The 15969-nt window shown below is 44.1% G+C and overlaps 1 protein-coding gene across 2 annotated transcripts in view; it reads right to left on the bottom strand.

Moving 5' to 3' along the window:
• The window catches only part of LOC144128532 (adenylate cyclase type 8-like), a 343381-nt gene that overhangs the window by 13556 nt on the left and 313856 nt on the right, over positions 1-15969 (bottom strand). For both annotated transcript variants that reach the window (XM_077661985.1, XM_077661986.1), the window contains exons 9-17: positions 14076-14234; positions 11429-11579; positions 6953-7138; positions 6330-6653; positions 5191-5294; positions 4889-5090; positions 3428-3511; positions 2538-2704; positions 284-359 (exon numbers count right to left, since the gene is read on the bottom strand). In XM_077661985.1, coding sequence (XP_077518111.1) covers positions 284-359; positions 2538-2704; positions 3428-3511; positions 4889-5090; positions 5191-5294; positions 6330-6653; positions 6953-7138; positions 11429-11579; positions 14076-14234 — 1453 coding nt within the window. The remainder of the gene's footprint in view (positions 1-283; positions 360-2537; positions 2705-3427; positions 3512-4888; positions 5091-5190; positions 5295-6329; positions 6654-6952; positions 7139-11428; positions 11580-14075; positions 14235-15969) is intronic.

Raw genomic sequence — 15969 nt, 5'->3', positions numbered from 1 at the left:
AAATGCTCGGAAGTACTCGACATTCCAAATTTCCTTTAATTTGTTAGGACTCCAATTACGAGCTAATGGTACACTGAACTGGAACATTCACTATCCTCAAGCGGACAATTTAATCTTTTAATCTCTTTATTTACTGTCATCCTGTGGCTAAACTAAAATGAATTTACCCTTCAGTGATGCTCTTTTATGCAGAGAAAAAATACGAGCATTTTTTGACATTGTCCAGGACTGAGAAAGTTCATTGTCTCGGAAGTTTCCGACGATTTTTATTTTGAACACTCACCAGTCTGCAGTGGTAAACAACGATGTAGAAAAATACGGCGATCAAGATTGGCATGCGATCCTCCACAGACAAAATGCTGAAAAAAAGGAAAAGGGTTGTTACCAAGGTTGATCCTTAATTCTAATGAACATTTACGCTCTCTAATTTTTACATAGTGTACTACAGCACGTGATGCCCGATTGTTCTATCTTAGACGCTTTGACTATCTTGGCTATAATTTTAACGCATTTTAACACACGAAAAAAATTGTTCATCACCTTACGTGAATGGTAAGAACTAGAACGCGCTATTTTAAACCTGGTAGAGCTCAAGCGACAACTTTGTGCTACTTATCATGGTAGGTCTTTCTTTACAATCAATCTCTTGTCTCAAGCACAAGCTCTGAATCAACAAATACGTAAATATCTTGATTAAACGCAGAATTCGGTAATATCCTCTATGCTATATTGAAGAGTTGTTGAAATTGACTTCATCATAAATATTACTATTATGCCGCCTCTAAAACAGCCGGTTCTTGAATTATTTGTTTTTGGCAGGTTTAAATTCCTGAAACAACTTAGGTTATGAGGGACACGGTAGTGGAGGGCTCCGGAAAATTTTGACAACCTGGGGTTCATTGACATTGTAAAGTGCACGTGTCCCTCGCATTTTCTCTGCGTCGAAGTGAGACCGCTGCGGCAGGGATCGAACCCTCGTCTCAGGGGCGAGCAGCCTGGCACTATAACCAATAAGCCACCGTGGCGGCTTGGATTTTAAAATAATATTGACCAATTTTCAAGCAGATCAAGAGTCCGGCTTCATACGATAGGAAACACGTTTCCAATAGGCACCACTTTGCACTTGGCATATATATGTACTACATCTGATCAACAAATATTCCAGCGAACTTTTACTTAATTCCGAATGAAGTTTGCTCAGATAAGCAGCCAAATTTAGAGGTACACATTCTTGTCACAATTCGCGAAGCTTTTCTTTAAGGCGACAGAGCTAAATGCACTGCGCGTCTTACGTGAGGATCTCTTTCGCAGCTGCCAGGTGGGAGCACAATCTCGCTCACGCATGCCAAAAAAGGAAACCATTCGCTATCTTAAATGCCATCTAGCACATGGGCTGAAATCAACAGTCGTAATGACGTCTTTCCCACGAAACAGCCCACACCTAAAATGCAGGATAATAATGACCGCATATCCGATTGTGCATAGCGTTTGTGTTTGTCCCCCGTTTTGTTGCTGCGCTATGGATCATAACGCATACCCACTAGCCCGAACCATCACCTTGTTATGAAATATATAACAAGGTGAAAATATTTCGAAGGCGAGGCTGTTTCACCTTCCTCCATATGTGACTCAAAAAAAAAAGATACATCAGCTGCCTTTGCAGGAGTCAGGAAAAGTCTAAGCTATAACCTTTCATCACTGCTCCGTGCCTAGAATATGCTGACCCAGCACCCAAGCCCACGGTAGACGCGCCTCGTTGTAATGCGAAAAGCCTCTCTACAGGGATAAAAATCCATGTAAGGTTTCCTAATGCATACTGAGCTAGAAGAAAACTTCGTTGAGCAAGTTCCAATGCTCGAGAAACAGAAAATGTCAGAGCTGGGTTTCAGGGGTCGCGCAACTACGGCAACGTGAGACAACTCCGACGCACCGCGGTGGGAATTCTGAATTGCACTAACCCATTCAACGCAACCAGTTTGAGAAAAACAGTCACATGTCGTCAAAACACTCGAAAAAAAAATGCGCATGCTATTCATATGAATGACGTCAGCAGTTTCTAGAATATTACGAACAAAAACGTGATAGTATTGGAAATGAGAGCGGTCTTCGTAGAGGCAGAATACAGACCACTTTCCAGAGAGGTCGTGCATGCACTACGCCGCAGTATTTCGCCTTCTTTACTGCAACCTAAAGAGTCTAGTATACTTGGCAAAGAACGTCATTGCACGCATAAGATCCCCAAGTGCGCCTTTGGGAGTCATGGTATAGAAAAGGAGATTGGCGACGCTCCCTTCAGTGTTTATTATATGGTCCTCTCGAGGGCTATAAGCGCGACTTTCTCGTGTTTGTTCACCTGTTTTCACCCAGCAAGCACGTACGAGCGGTGGTGTTCATGGGTCTGTCTAAGACTAGAAACCAGCACTTCACCGATTTCCTCGCTATTCCTGCGTAGAAGGTATAACAGTGCATATTTGATGCCCAACTGTGCAAGGCATAGGAGACGTCATTAGTGGAGAAGCAATAAAATGCTTACTTACACGTCGTAGCCTTTGTGCGACCTTCTGAAGACGTCTGGGAAGAACACTTTTACGAGAAGAATGTCTGTGAGAGCCATGGCTGTTAGCATAGCAACCTTTATAAGGTAGTTGAGTTTGATGAATGCAGAGCATGCAACCATATAGAGCATCCAGGAAAATACATAATACTGAAAAAACAAAAGAAAAGGTAGTATCAAAGAGTGATAGACACCGCAACATTCCTATGCAACTCTAATTTGCATGCATTTTGAATCTTTGCGTCTAATTTATTTTTCTTATATTCTGTTTTCAACATCTTTACAGGTTTCATGCTAACTACACTTGATGATATGTGTGCAACTGCGGCTGTCGAATAGCTTTGAGGCTGTTCGCTTTCTGCTTGTGCCCCTGCATGCCAGTGTTAAACAATCTTTTGTTGCAGAGCACTTTCGTTAAGTTTAGCAGATTAAGGAAGCTTTTTCATCAGTTACGTGTTCCTCTTTGCATGAAATTTCTGCTTGAGAAGGAGTTAAAGAAATGCAAAAACGTTCCTATGTTTCTTTTCACAGGCCCACATCTGAAACTACAGATAATTTAGGCGATTTCTCATATTTAAACACAAATGAGAAAGATTATTTATAGCCTTTATAGTAATAATAAAACTGATGCGTCATCTTGTGATATAAAATAATTAATGCGGTCTTCGTTAAAGCGTGAATTTTTCCCCTGCCAGATGCGGGCCAGTAAGTTGGCGGTTTTTAATTCTTTACTTAATGTATAGGTGTGGCTTCGCGACTACAGAAGCAGGCATCGTTCTCTTTGCGTCATTTCTCATTCTGAAAAGGGAAAAAGTCCCAAACACTGTGTTTTAGAAATTGCAGCCGCCAGCGAGAAGGCACAGCTTACAGTACCTGAGGGTAGCAGCATAGCGGACTCTCTGAAGGTTCCTGCCGGCACTGAAGAGTGGAGTTGCTGGACTGACGGTCACACACAAACTGAAAAACGAAGTTTTTGGGAAAAAATGAGAGCGTATACTCCTCAGCCTTTTTCAGATTGTGCCGGTAAAGCATACATAAATAAAAGCACCTGTAGAACATCAATTCATAAACGAGCTTCAAAACTCGAGACTTCGCAAGCATTGCACCCTGACCTACCCCTAATCTATCACAAATCTACTGTTAACCCGTTTGCAGAATAATACAACGACCGTACTCCATGCCTGTTTTGGATGTTTCTTTCAGTGCATAAAAGTGTTCAACTGATTCTATTGCTGGCAAATTCGAGGCTCTGCGCAAACAGGTGAAGAAAGCTTCTTATTGCCAAATTTCGTAATGGTATTTATTCAGGAGACGGAGAGCCAGATGGGGATGCTTTTCGCCGCCATGGTTGGCTGAATCACGCTGTGACCTCTAATTGCCTATCGTAGCGTTATGGCCCAGCTTTGGAACAGCCTTGATAAGCATCACTACCGCTTCAGTTTTTAGTCACTGTTGTCCAATGAAAACTAAATAGTACATTTAGCTCATCAGCATGAGATGCTTGATTACAAGAACCAGTTCAATTGTAAACCACAGTTGGTGCATGAAAATTTTGAGTTAAAAAGTGTTGTGCCTTAGTAGCAACGTCGCTGTAAGAAACTTCTTAAAATATGGCCATGTTTTTAACCCTCGTTCAAAGCTTTGAAACCACTAAACTTTTTCAGGGTGTAAGGTCGGACATACCCGCACGCCCAAATAAAGGCTCCGACACCGCCAAGCTAGGCATGCCATATAAACGCCTCAACACCTATTATGGAGTTACTTCTGGCACTGCATGTTCCAAACACGTATTTGGGCAGCAAAAATTTATTTTTTTACACACTTTGTTCGATTTGGTGGAGGGAGTTTGGAATAAAGCTATCATTACAAATTTACGCTTTTGATTTTTTTATTGTAGGAAGAGTTTGAGATTCTGTTGAGGGAATCCTCTCCAGTTTTATTCTCACAGCATCCCATTTTCGAATAAGTCCCTAGGCTCGCTTTTCGTACAGCATCTGGAGCATTCCATTACTGGCTCCAAACGAGCGCACTTACTACTGTTATTTTTTGTTGGTCATTGCGAGTGTAACTATTGCTAAGAATAATTTTTCAGTCCCACAGAACAACTTCAGATAATTAATTCTGGCCTCTTGTCCATCAAGCGATCATGGTTCTCTAGTCAACAGCATTTTTCCTAAAGGGCAGCTATATGCAATTTTGCAGTCATTAAGAGAACAGCCATTGGGACAGAAGAAACCCCCTAAAGGAGGTACTTGATTAAAGCTTAAAATGATTGTCTAAAGGTCCGTCATTTTGAGGTGAATATCTGAAGTAATACAAAAGCATACTGCTTACCATAGTACCTGTGGAAGCAATATACATTAGGAGAATGGTTGAACAGATCACTATGTTCCTCCAGAAGCACTGTTCCTCCAAAAGTTTGGAAGCTTTGACAAGACTGGCTGGCGACCAGCGGCACTCACTTCCCACAGCAGCGAGAAGAATAATGGCCAGAAGGCTGGACACTACAGAGTACGACACTGTCATAAATAACGACCTGAAAAAAATATAAGCGTTGTACACGACCAAAAAGTTGAAGGCGACTATACCATTATTTTCATCATCCATTAAGGTACAAACAACGAAACTAAACTCACTTTGGCAACATAACTGCTTGACAAATGATTATGAAGATCCACGTGATGAAGGCACAAGTCATGTTCGAGCGAAACACCGTGTCGTGAACTTGATGCTGCTGAAACTGAAAGAAGAAAAAAGCTTGAGGTGTGTTGTCAGCTACGCTGGACGAAATATAAGAACGGTAGCATGCTTAGTACTTGAACATTTAATGACCGCACATACCATGGGCATCTCGGCCCACCAGTAGCTTGAGGGTCAAGCAATCTGGACAGCTATCGTTTTCATTTGCGGCGAAAAATTGCAATGCACTAATCATAGCGCAAAAAAAGTACAGATGCAGCCGTTAACAGCAAGCCTGCCATAAGCCAACAAGAACGTATTTAGGCTTTCGTCTTACGACGCGGACAGTCATTATGCTCTAGCTAATTAACTACATTGGCATGTAGGCAGGAACATACCTACTTGCCCGACACAAACGTCGAGAATTCTACTTTGCGCTAATTCTTGGAATATTTATGATACTTTAACTTCCCCTCATTAAACTCCGGACCGTAGGTATTCCTATCAACACAAAGGAAAATGCATGTATTTATTCTCTAGCCTGACGCGCACTCTTGTTACTGATGCGCTCAAAATACGGCGTAGAGACACGCACCAGGTAAAGAAAGAACAAAATGACCGTTCAGAACTAGCGGTGTCGTCGAGCAGCTACAACAACATGTACAGACTACGGAATAATCCCCTCCCGAGAGTGCCTTCGATTACGCGCCTTGACTAGACCGCCTGGATAAGTATTATCGCTGTCATACGAGTCGAACAGCCCGCGTTTCCTACATCTTGATCTCCATGGTTATTCCATAACTTCACATTAGCCTATGCATGTCCGCACGTCATGCTTGCCATAGCTGAGAAGTCTCAGATACCTTTCTAGTTCTTCACTCTGCACTGACATTTATCAATGAACTGTGATTCCCATTCAGAATTCTATCTGTCACATCATCTTCTAATTCTTTCTCTCTCTACTTATCCTTAAACTTAAACCCGCACACATAGGAAGTTCCTTGCGTTTCATTCTCGGTACTGCTCCTTACCAAGCCTGACCGGTAAGGAACATCGTTAATGCCAGGTACCGATTGCAGATGAATGCAGGGCGAACCTGATTTTCTGTGAGGTGGCACTTGAAAGAGAGAGTGAACAGGTTGACGTTGTCCCTGCACATCTTCTTGTTGCTCTCGACTTCGATCTCGTGATCAATGATTTCGTCCACGTCCTCGTTGACCGACGACGACAGTGTGACTGCCTGTGGCTGCTGGCCGGAATAGTCGCGCGACTTCTGGCTTCTGCGCACTGAGGATCCGCGCGAGTCCTGCCTCGAAGGGCGGCGGCCCGCGTCACAGGAAGGTGGATCGGCACCTGGCGGCAAAGATGCTTCGCCATCTTCTAAGGTCTCGTCGTCGGCGAAGGCTGCCAGAGACTCCAGCTGAAATAGGATACGCACGGTAACATTTCGCATTGTTCAGTAGAATGTTTCTTTTGAGCCACATTCTTTCCATTTCTACAAAGGCGCTCTCATTTTACAAAGTCAACCTTTTTGTAGTCAATACAAGCTTTACCGCAGTTGGTCAACGGAAGCTGCGATTCCGCAACAATTGTCTTAATTGTTATGTGTACAGAACGGTAACGACTATACTCGCCAATAGCCTGGCCGTCTGGTTTGATACAAGATGTTTCAGCCAAGGGTGCAGAGAAGAGGCAGATAGGAAGTAAACAATGGCTTACGTTCTTGAAGGGTATCTCAGGCGTCCACTCGGCCACAGCGTCCTCATCCGTCGCCCCCACCGTACTGTTGGTGCTGGCGCTGGAGCGATGGTCACCGCCTCCACCGTTGGCACCGTTGATCATCGGAAGGCTGACCGTACTCTGCCTGTCTTCAGGGTTACTACGCCGCTTGCGCCGCTTGTAACCCTGCGCAAGAGACAGGAGGATCATGTTCGTCAACCGCACTGCTTTCCTTTCTGACGCAATTTTCATTTGGCTCTGATGAACATTTGTAGCTTGCAGGTACCAACTTGTCAAGAGAGCTAAGGTAATTTCCTTCGTGTTTCGACACGTGTGCACTGCTGATCTCAGCCAGTTCCGCCTTCCCTATAAATAATGGTGACATAGATACGGTAAATAATTCATACGGTTTTCTGTAAAAAGCGAAAAAAGAACACCTTTTTGCTGTCGTGGTGCATTAATGTAGACACTCAGAGAAAACGCACATTTGACCCCAGAACTGGACAAAAAAAAAAACTGAAATGGTCATCGTGCTTTTAATTTGCGGGAAGAAATGTTTATATTTTTCTTTCTGTCCCACGACATTAAAGGAAACCTCGTAGAAAACTCCACGACGGCCAAAGTAGTGTCTTTAAAGGCACGACCGGAACTCAGTTAATCCGTACTACTTTCGTCCAGTAATCTCCCACGTTTTGAGCATTAACATATGAAAACTGTTCGTAGATGAAATCGTGCCGTGCTGAGCGTCTTTGAGAAAGCATTAAAGTTGGGACGATGAGGAGATTATTGCTACTGTGAGAAAAATGTTGCCACACCGAACAGGTGCTCACCATCCCTCCGAAAGAGAACGCTGGATAATAGTCTCAGAGCAAAAAAGACAGAATGAGTCAGTGCCGAAGAAAAAAGCTCTCTGCTTCGGGCTTGTCGCAGCTGCACGGCGGCACAGTAAGAATACTTCAAAAGAGCAAATCCGCTTTCACCAGGAAATTAGAGAGAAATGAGAATGGCGCGCGGGCTCAGCTTAACCTGTCTCCTCAAACTCGCCAATTCATTGTCAATTCATTGCTTTAAAACAAGCCATCCCGTGAAAACAGGGAAAGTAAAACCACTTCACGTGTTAACAGTATAAGGCGTGGGCGCGTGCCCAGCGGTGCCTGCGGCGCTGTCTTGTGACGGCCTGTCATCTGCGTTCCCGGCGCGATTAAGTGCATGTTCAGTGTGATCCGCGAGCCCTTCCATATTTTCAGGGGTACTTATTGAAGGTTTAAAGCACGGAAAGCAGCATTTCTGCCATTTTATTTCGGGCGAGTGCTCACACGCGATGCACTAAAGAAAGAGAAGTCCCGCATTTGTGCAAAAGGCACGATATGCGGTGCGAATGTGCGGCCAACTAAGACTGTCAGTGATGGTGAATTGTTTATCGCAAATAAATGCGGCGAGCATCCACGGGCGTGTCATTTGTGCTGTTATTCTTTGGAAATATAGATTCGCTAGCGGCGTGTGACCACTGCCTGGCTCAGGTTGTATATGCGTGCTTTAAGCCCGTTATACTTAGTGACACGGGCAGGGACACTTTATTTTTCGTCCCACAATAATTTTTGTATATACGTGCTTGGTGCGAGCGAGGTTCTTCTATAACCACAACTTGCGATCTGTATATGCGTGCTACTCGCGATACTTTAGTGGTGCGGGAGAGGCTTGTTTTTCTTATCCATTTTAATGCCTCAATCTATATTATATATATGCCTCTACCGCATATACACGTATATATAACGTATGTCCGTTACTCGTATATACAGCCTATATGTAACGTATAGGTAACGCAAGATGGTTATCAGAGAACGGGACTACAGTAGTCGTTCGACATGGCATCACGCGTTGTTCTTAAAACGTCGGATCTGCTCTACGCGCCGCTGAGGCACACTTTTCACAAGAAACTTGCTCATTCACCAGTCATTTCTGGCATTTTCTTTTCGCGATCGCAGAACCAATCTTTTATTTTTTTCCGCAAGATCCATCTATTCAACTTTTATGCAGTGCCTATTTTAGAAAGTAGCAATTTTGGAAGGCCATTGAAATCTGAGTATGACTGATGTACTTCTTTAATTCAGTGATGAAAATTGATAGAAACGATAAATGTCCTCGGCAACTTGTTGGGTAAAGGCACACAATGGGCATGCGTTCAAGATGTGAGCATACGGCACGGCTTCTCTACAATTAAAACAATTGATGTCTTGGCATCGGTCGATGGTGATCCACATTTTGGGAGATTGAGGCCAGTTTCGATTTCTCCGCCGGCTGGAGTTCCGCTACTGACTTGCTTTGTTCGCTACCCTGAAGAAGGCGCGGCTTGCCTCAGAGTACCTTCAAGAAATTTGAAAAAAAGGGGCCCAGGAACCTTCAAGGCGGGGAAGAGGGCAAGAGGGCAAGACGTTAAGCTGCCATCCCCACATCTATCAATTGCTGCTTCCTTGTTGAAGCATTATCACTAATGCGCCTGCCTCTCTACACAGCAAACCTTTTATAATAGTTGGTTATCAACGATTTCATCGAAAAACAGAAGGTTTGTTGATTCACATTTACTAAGCGAGTGGAGTAGCTTGAACAGTGAAGCAAGAAAAATTAATTAAATGCATCTGAAAGTTTCTGCACTGCGCACTGTGTCTGATAATTTAGTGGCCCAGAAATGAAGCCAACAGCTGATTTCATCGAATCAACTGCCCGGTTAGGGTGGCAATGGGTTTGCAAGCGGCGCCAGGTGGTCTCCTGGGTCTTTGTGAGAGATTTATGCGGCGGAGGGAAGGTGCGTCTTTCGAGGCGAAAGTGGTGTGTGATGTCGTGAAACGAGTTCAGGCTATCCTTCGAGAAACTCGGGTCAGAGTAGCCCATTGCGCGGCCGACGAAACCTCGGGCGTAATCGTGGGCTGCCTCGTTCCCCGGGTTGCACGAGTGGACCAGAACACATAACAGCTTGACCTCCCTTGAGGGGGTGTGGTGGGTGCTTCTAAGGATTTGGCGGGAGATGGGGAGACGCGGCCCCTCGCAAAGTTGCGTATGACTGCATTTGAATCGCTGATTATTATGTCAGCTGAGGTGTTGGTTATGGCTAATGCAATTGCCGCTTCCTCCTCCGTCTCAGAGGAGGTGGTGTATATCGTGCCGGCTGTTAGGGACAAACCGATCCCGGTCACTGCGCCTATCGTGATACGCTTTGTGCTGTGTTAGATATCCCGCCGCGTCCAAGTAAGCGGCCGCGGGGTAGTTCATATATATGGCATGTAAGGCGCAGGCTCTCGCCTTGCGCCTTCCTTCGTGGTGCGTAGGGTGCATGTTCTTGGGTACGCGTTTGACAAAAACTATGGTGGAACCTTAAATTAAATAAAAATAAAGTGTCTCTGCCAGTGCTACTGTAGGGGTTTGACAGTGAGTATTCTGTGTACTTCAGGGAGGAGTTGTTCCGAGTCTTCCATTTGGGGTTCGGCGTTGATCTTTATAAGGCGCAGGATAGCCGTACTTGCTTTGGATGGCGTGAGATGTGCGTATTTGGAGGTGAGGTGTGCCACGCACAGTTTGAGTAATATTTTTTTCTATTCGATGGTTCAATTCTCAGAGCCGGCCTATGAGGTAAATTTTACATTTCCGTGACTTTCGCCTATTGTGCGATATTTCTTTCGGCCTTTTTAGCGCTTTCAATGGCATGAACTCTTGCGGTGCTGACAAGTATGGGCAGTGCTTGAAGACTGAAAAAAAGCACACAAACACGGAAACAGCAAATGACATCGAAAAATCAGCGCCTAAGCATAAAAATTAAACATGCCCAGTTGGTTGTCTCAGCGCTTTGCTCTGTCGAATTCAATAATACAAACATATTCGAAATGACCGGGGCATTTCAATTGTAAGAATTTAATACAGGAAGCAAGTGTTTAAATTTTTCTGAAACCAGCATATCTCTATTTATCAATACGTTACACGTGGCGTTAACAAGTCATGGTTCATTCAGTTTAGCCGTGAATGCAGTGGCAGTGAATCAGAAGTGCTTATGTTCAAGTCCACATAGGAAAGGAGCAGCCTTTCATTGAACAGCAGCAGTTAAAATCATTCGCACGACAGGAGCGTTGCACGCAGCGACACGAATGTAGCATCCTGTTTGAACACATTGAGGAAATTTGGGAGATCCTGACGTTCAGTAAGTATACATGTCTTGAATGAATTCGCTTGCTAACATATATTTAATGTGGAGACGCATACTTAGAATCATAAAGGCACAAAACAAACCAATATGGATTTTCCACTAAAAGCTAGTAGCTCATACTTATTATTACAACAAAATTAAATCTTTCAACCATATCGCAGACTTGGCACGTATTTAGGAATTTCTGGAAAAGGCTCTGCTCTCCGCCTACGTCGTTTTTGAAGGAGGCACAAAGGGCACGTGGGTAGGAATTTTCGGGCCTTGCGGTACGAGTGGAAACGTGCCTTTTTGTACGCCGTGGGCTCCGTGCGCTTGATGAGGAAAGTTTGCACGTTGTGCTGTCTCAGATATGCGTCTCGAGTCTCTCCGTAGCCGGGCTCCACAGCGTACGAGTCACCCAGGGCATTCAGAGTGGCTTGAGAAACATGGACACGCCTGTAAGAGTGTAATGACAGGTGCAGTTATTTCCGCAGCAACAACTGACTGGGTATTGCACATTATCATCACCAGCTTGACCTCGCCCACTGAAGTGCAAATGCCTCTTCGATATCTGCCTAATCCAATTAACCCGATCCCGTGCTAACTGCCGCCAACCCATCCCCCCGCAAACTTCTTAATCTCATCTTGCCCCTCCCCCTCGCCCCCCCCCCCCCCCCATTCCTACCCTGTGCTACTCAGGCCTTCTCATGGAATCCAGTCCGTTACTCTTAACGACCATCGGTTTTCTTGCATTCGCATTACATGCCTTACCCATGCGCATTTTACTTCACTCTAACGTTACCCTTGTCATTCTCCTTTCCACAGCTGGCTGCGTTGTCCTGAATTTAACTGAACCCTTTGCTTAGCCTACATATCTATGTCCAATAGGTGAGTACCGGTAAGATACAGTTGTTACATGCAGCTTGTACTTCCCTCTGCACAGAGTGAAGCTCAAACATTTTTCGCCAAGAAAAAGTAAGCCTGTTTCTGCCCATTGCCTGACATCTGAAATCTTTTTTTCTTTCCCTGTAGTTTTTTCATTTACTCCCAATTAGTTGTAAATTACTATCTTTATTTTTGGTCTATTAGATTAGTTCGCTTTCTGACCAACTGTCTTATACTTTCGTAATTAATACTTCTGTATTCCTAGTTTTGTTTGCATATGTCGTGTTAAATGTGGATTATAAAAATCTCTTAGCAGCGTAATTGAAACTTAATTTAGACGAGTTACGTGCACTAGAGGGGTTCTTGGCCTGTAAGTTTTTTTAAAGAGTATTTATTTCTGCGCAATGCAGGCAAATTCTTCTTGGCCGCAGTTCCAAGAGTAACTGAGTGTTCGTAATTCTATAAACTGATATGAATATTACATTCAACTATCGAAAGGCTACACGCCTCCCAGTAAATAAGGAGACTTGCACTACCAGTTCAAATTTTAACTGCTATGAAACAGCTAAGACTGCCGTCAGAACCCTAAAGGGAACGCTTTTTGCCGATCGCAAAAACGTTCAGAGCAAAACAAATACAAGCCTCTATGAGTGGCAGATCTCCGGATATATTGATTTTTATATTGAAATCTTACATTATATAAAAACAACTGCGTTCATAATTTTTTTTCGTTCACAAATGCTTTTGTCCAGAATTGTTGGGCATGCATTTGGACGACAAATGACCGAACTGATCATTCAAATCATCTCAATCACTCAGGTAGATATTTAGGTAACCGAGCTCACAAATTGACCAGCACAAACACCACATTCTCAATGGCAAGTTGGCTAAAATAGCAATGGCAAATTCTCGTTTTTTCTCAAGATGGCCATGTGATATCCCAGAGTCATTACTTTATTGAGCTCATCGCGGCCACGCAATTTTGGTAATTGTAAAACTGTATTTATGTGAAAAATGTAAGCTCGAAAGCGAAAACTCTCACGGCGGTCACAAAATAACTGTAGTTGTCTCTTTTTCACCTTGGATCATGGTAAAGGCAAGCGAGGTTTGGATTACGACAGACACAGAAATACTTTTGCCATGGCACCACCGTAAACAGAGACCGCTAAATTTTATAGCTCCAGCAGTAAAGGCTCGGCAAAAAAAAAGCAATGGAGGCCGTTCAGGTCTATACAGCTGCTTCAAACTGTTATTTCCAAGCCGTAAACTCTCGTCTTGGGAAGAAGATGTTCAACCCGACGGTCGCCCTTCTTGCTAGCGGTTGCACAACGTTTCAATACTTTCACTTGTGCCAAAGACCAACCAGTGTTCTCAACAGACGTGTATTACTTTAAAGGAACACCCGCTGCAACATATACAACTTGAGGTCATTTCTCTGCGCACTCAAAGCTTTCATTTTTTTTTTTGACCGCATACCCGGGGGCAATGCAGAGTTTGTCTGGTTTCGAAGCAGGTATTATAAGTATTATGAGCATTAAAAAAAAAGCACTGGTTCTACCAAAGCTTCCAAGTTTAACCGAGATCCAGGGAATTCAGTTTAATCAGACACGTTTTTTGTTTGACAAATTTTCCAATATATTGAAGGCATTCACAAAAGCCTTGAGCTATTGGAACTCGCAGGTCACACGTTTGTGACACAGTGGGCCGCTGTAAATACCAACACATGTCTCAAGTACATGAGCATCTACCTGCATACTCAGATTTCACAGGTTTTATAGCTCTGCTGAATAAAAAGTGTGAATTTAATCCCTCAAAATGTCTTGCAAGACAGTCACTTAGGGAGTTTTGGCCACATTCTTAGAAATAATACCATTCAGGAAAATACGAGCAGCTCAGCGTTTCGGATATATCTTCTGCTGGTAGCTGTGGTCTGGACTGAACTAATTCGAAGTAAACCCGCCGGCCACCTGTGTTGATCAGTTCTGACTCTCCGGGTTTCCGGTAGTGCCTTCAAGTGCATGAGTAATATTCGAACTTCATTTATGTTTATCCGGAAAGTACACTTACCCTGCTATTCCTCCCGACTCCATGTGATTGGCCAACGTGACGTCGTTAGACCACACATCGAACTGCCACTTGTGGAGTCCGAGCACGCCGCACAACACGGAGCCCGTGTGAATTCCAATCCTCATATTCAGGTCCACGCAGGTTGTTTGGCGGACAAATCTGCAGAGGGGATAACGTGTACTTCACCACTTCGTAGTCATTTCACAACTCGGGTAAGCCGACTGCAGACACAGAGCGTAACAGTCAAAATCAAGAAGAAACAAAATTAAAAACAAATACATTTCATGCCCAGTGTCCTTAAACAAATGCAGCCGAAAAATACAACAGAACAGGCCCCTTACTACAAGTTACTGCACAATACAACAGGAAATCCTGTTGTTATTGCAAGAAGTTTCTATTGTCAGGTCCCAACACACTAAAAAATGTTAGGGCGCTCGGCAACTGATCCGGAGTACCCGGGTTCGAACCCGACCGCGACGGCTGCGTTTCAATGGAGGCGAAATGCTAAGGCGCCCGTGTGCTGTGCGATGTCAGTGCACGCTAAAGATCCCCAGGTGGTCGAAATTATTCCGCAGCCCCCCAATACGGCACCTCTTTCTTTTCTCAGTCCCTCCTTCATCCCTTCTCATACGGAACCGGTTCAGGTGTCCGCCGAGATGTGAGACAGAAACTGTGCTATTTCCTTTCCCCCAAAACCAATTTTCCAACATATGTTAGGGCAGCAGAAAATTTTCTGTGGTGTTTTTCGATAGGTAAAACCTAAACGGAATTACATTTGCGACATCACAGCCATGGCTGCTTAAGTGACAGGAGCGGGACTACAGGCACTCTGTTTCCTGCCCTGTACTGTGCACAACCTTAAGGCTTATTAGCATGCAAGGTTTATAAATAGTAATAACTAATACACAAAGTTTACACTATGCTGCAGCGTAAATTGTGAAACTGGGTGGGAACTGTACACCAGCAGAAACCTATTGCTGACGCTTTCGCTTGCGACTTTCTCGTTGCAATGCCGCCTCTCACACAAGTGCATTTTTTACCGCTGAAAATACTCCCGCTTCGAAGTGCGCAGCGCTGGAATAGGGTTAGTCCTTCGCATGACTTTCAAGATCTCGGCGATCTGAGGCTCCGCGCCTTGAGACCCAACTTGGGCCACGCCGAGAAGCGAGAAACTAACATTACGAGCTATAGCCCTTATTCCGTAGCTTCCAGACTGCCGGGTACTCTCCCGCATAGAAGCTTCCACCGGCTCTTCTCACCCGCATAAGGCTGTATGTGGAGGAGCTCGTTGCCTAAACCGCGCGCTGACTTCCCTATGGACTCCGCTGCAAGCACCTCCAATGCCATATCTGGGGCAACAAGAATTTAATACGATCTTCGTGTGTGTTCCCAGTGGACAAACTTTCAGAAAAAGCTTCCGCTGCCACACGGTTTTAGTAATAAAACATAAAATGCAGACAGCAACTCAACCTTACATAAATCTAACTGCAAATTTGTAGTTGCGGAAGAAGCCAGTCAGTTTCAGAAACGCAATTCCATTTCTGGGGGTGTTTTATGCTGATGCGGTTGAGAACAAATATTACAAAGGAACTCAAAACTGCGGTGTTAGGAGAATTTTTTTTCTGTTCTCCTCAGCTTAGCGCTAGCTTGCTCTAAGCAAGGCTGCTGTGTGTTCAAGAAGAAAGCAACCACTTACAATGTGCGCTTACATTAACCAGACTATCAATGCTTTCCATGTAGAGTCCTGTACAAATATCACATCTTTTTTTTTTTATTTGGCACGTATGAGTAAATGGCAGGAATTCTTCACCGCTAAACATAAGTGGAATGTGTAACATCTAAACTTTTATCCGCGCATTTTAACGACTCAGTTTAAAACTTCCTCGCGCATCCG

This window comes from Amblyomma americanum, chromosome 4 (genome assembly GCF_052857255.1).
Source record: "Amblyomma americanum isolate KBUSLIRL-KWMA chromosome 4, ASM5285725v1, whole genome shotgun sequence".
Lineage (NCBI taxonomy): Eukaryota > Metazoa > Arthropoda > Arachnida > Ixodida > Ixodidae > Amblyomma > Amblyomma americanum.
The sequence above is the reverse complement of the archived record's forward strand: the minus strand, read 5'-3'. Positions and strand labels throughout refer to the sequence as shown.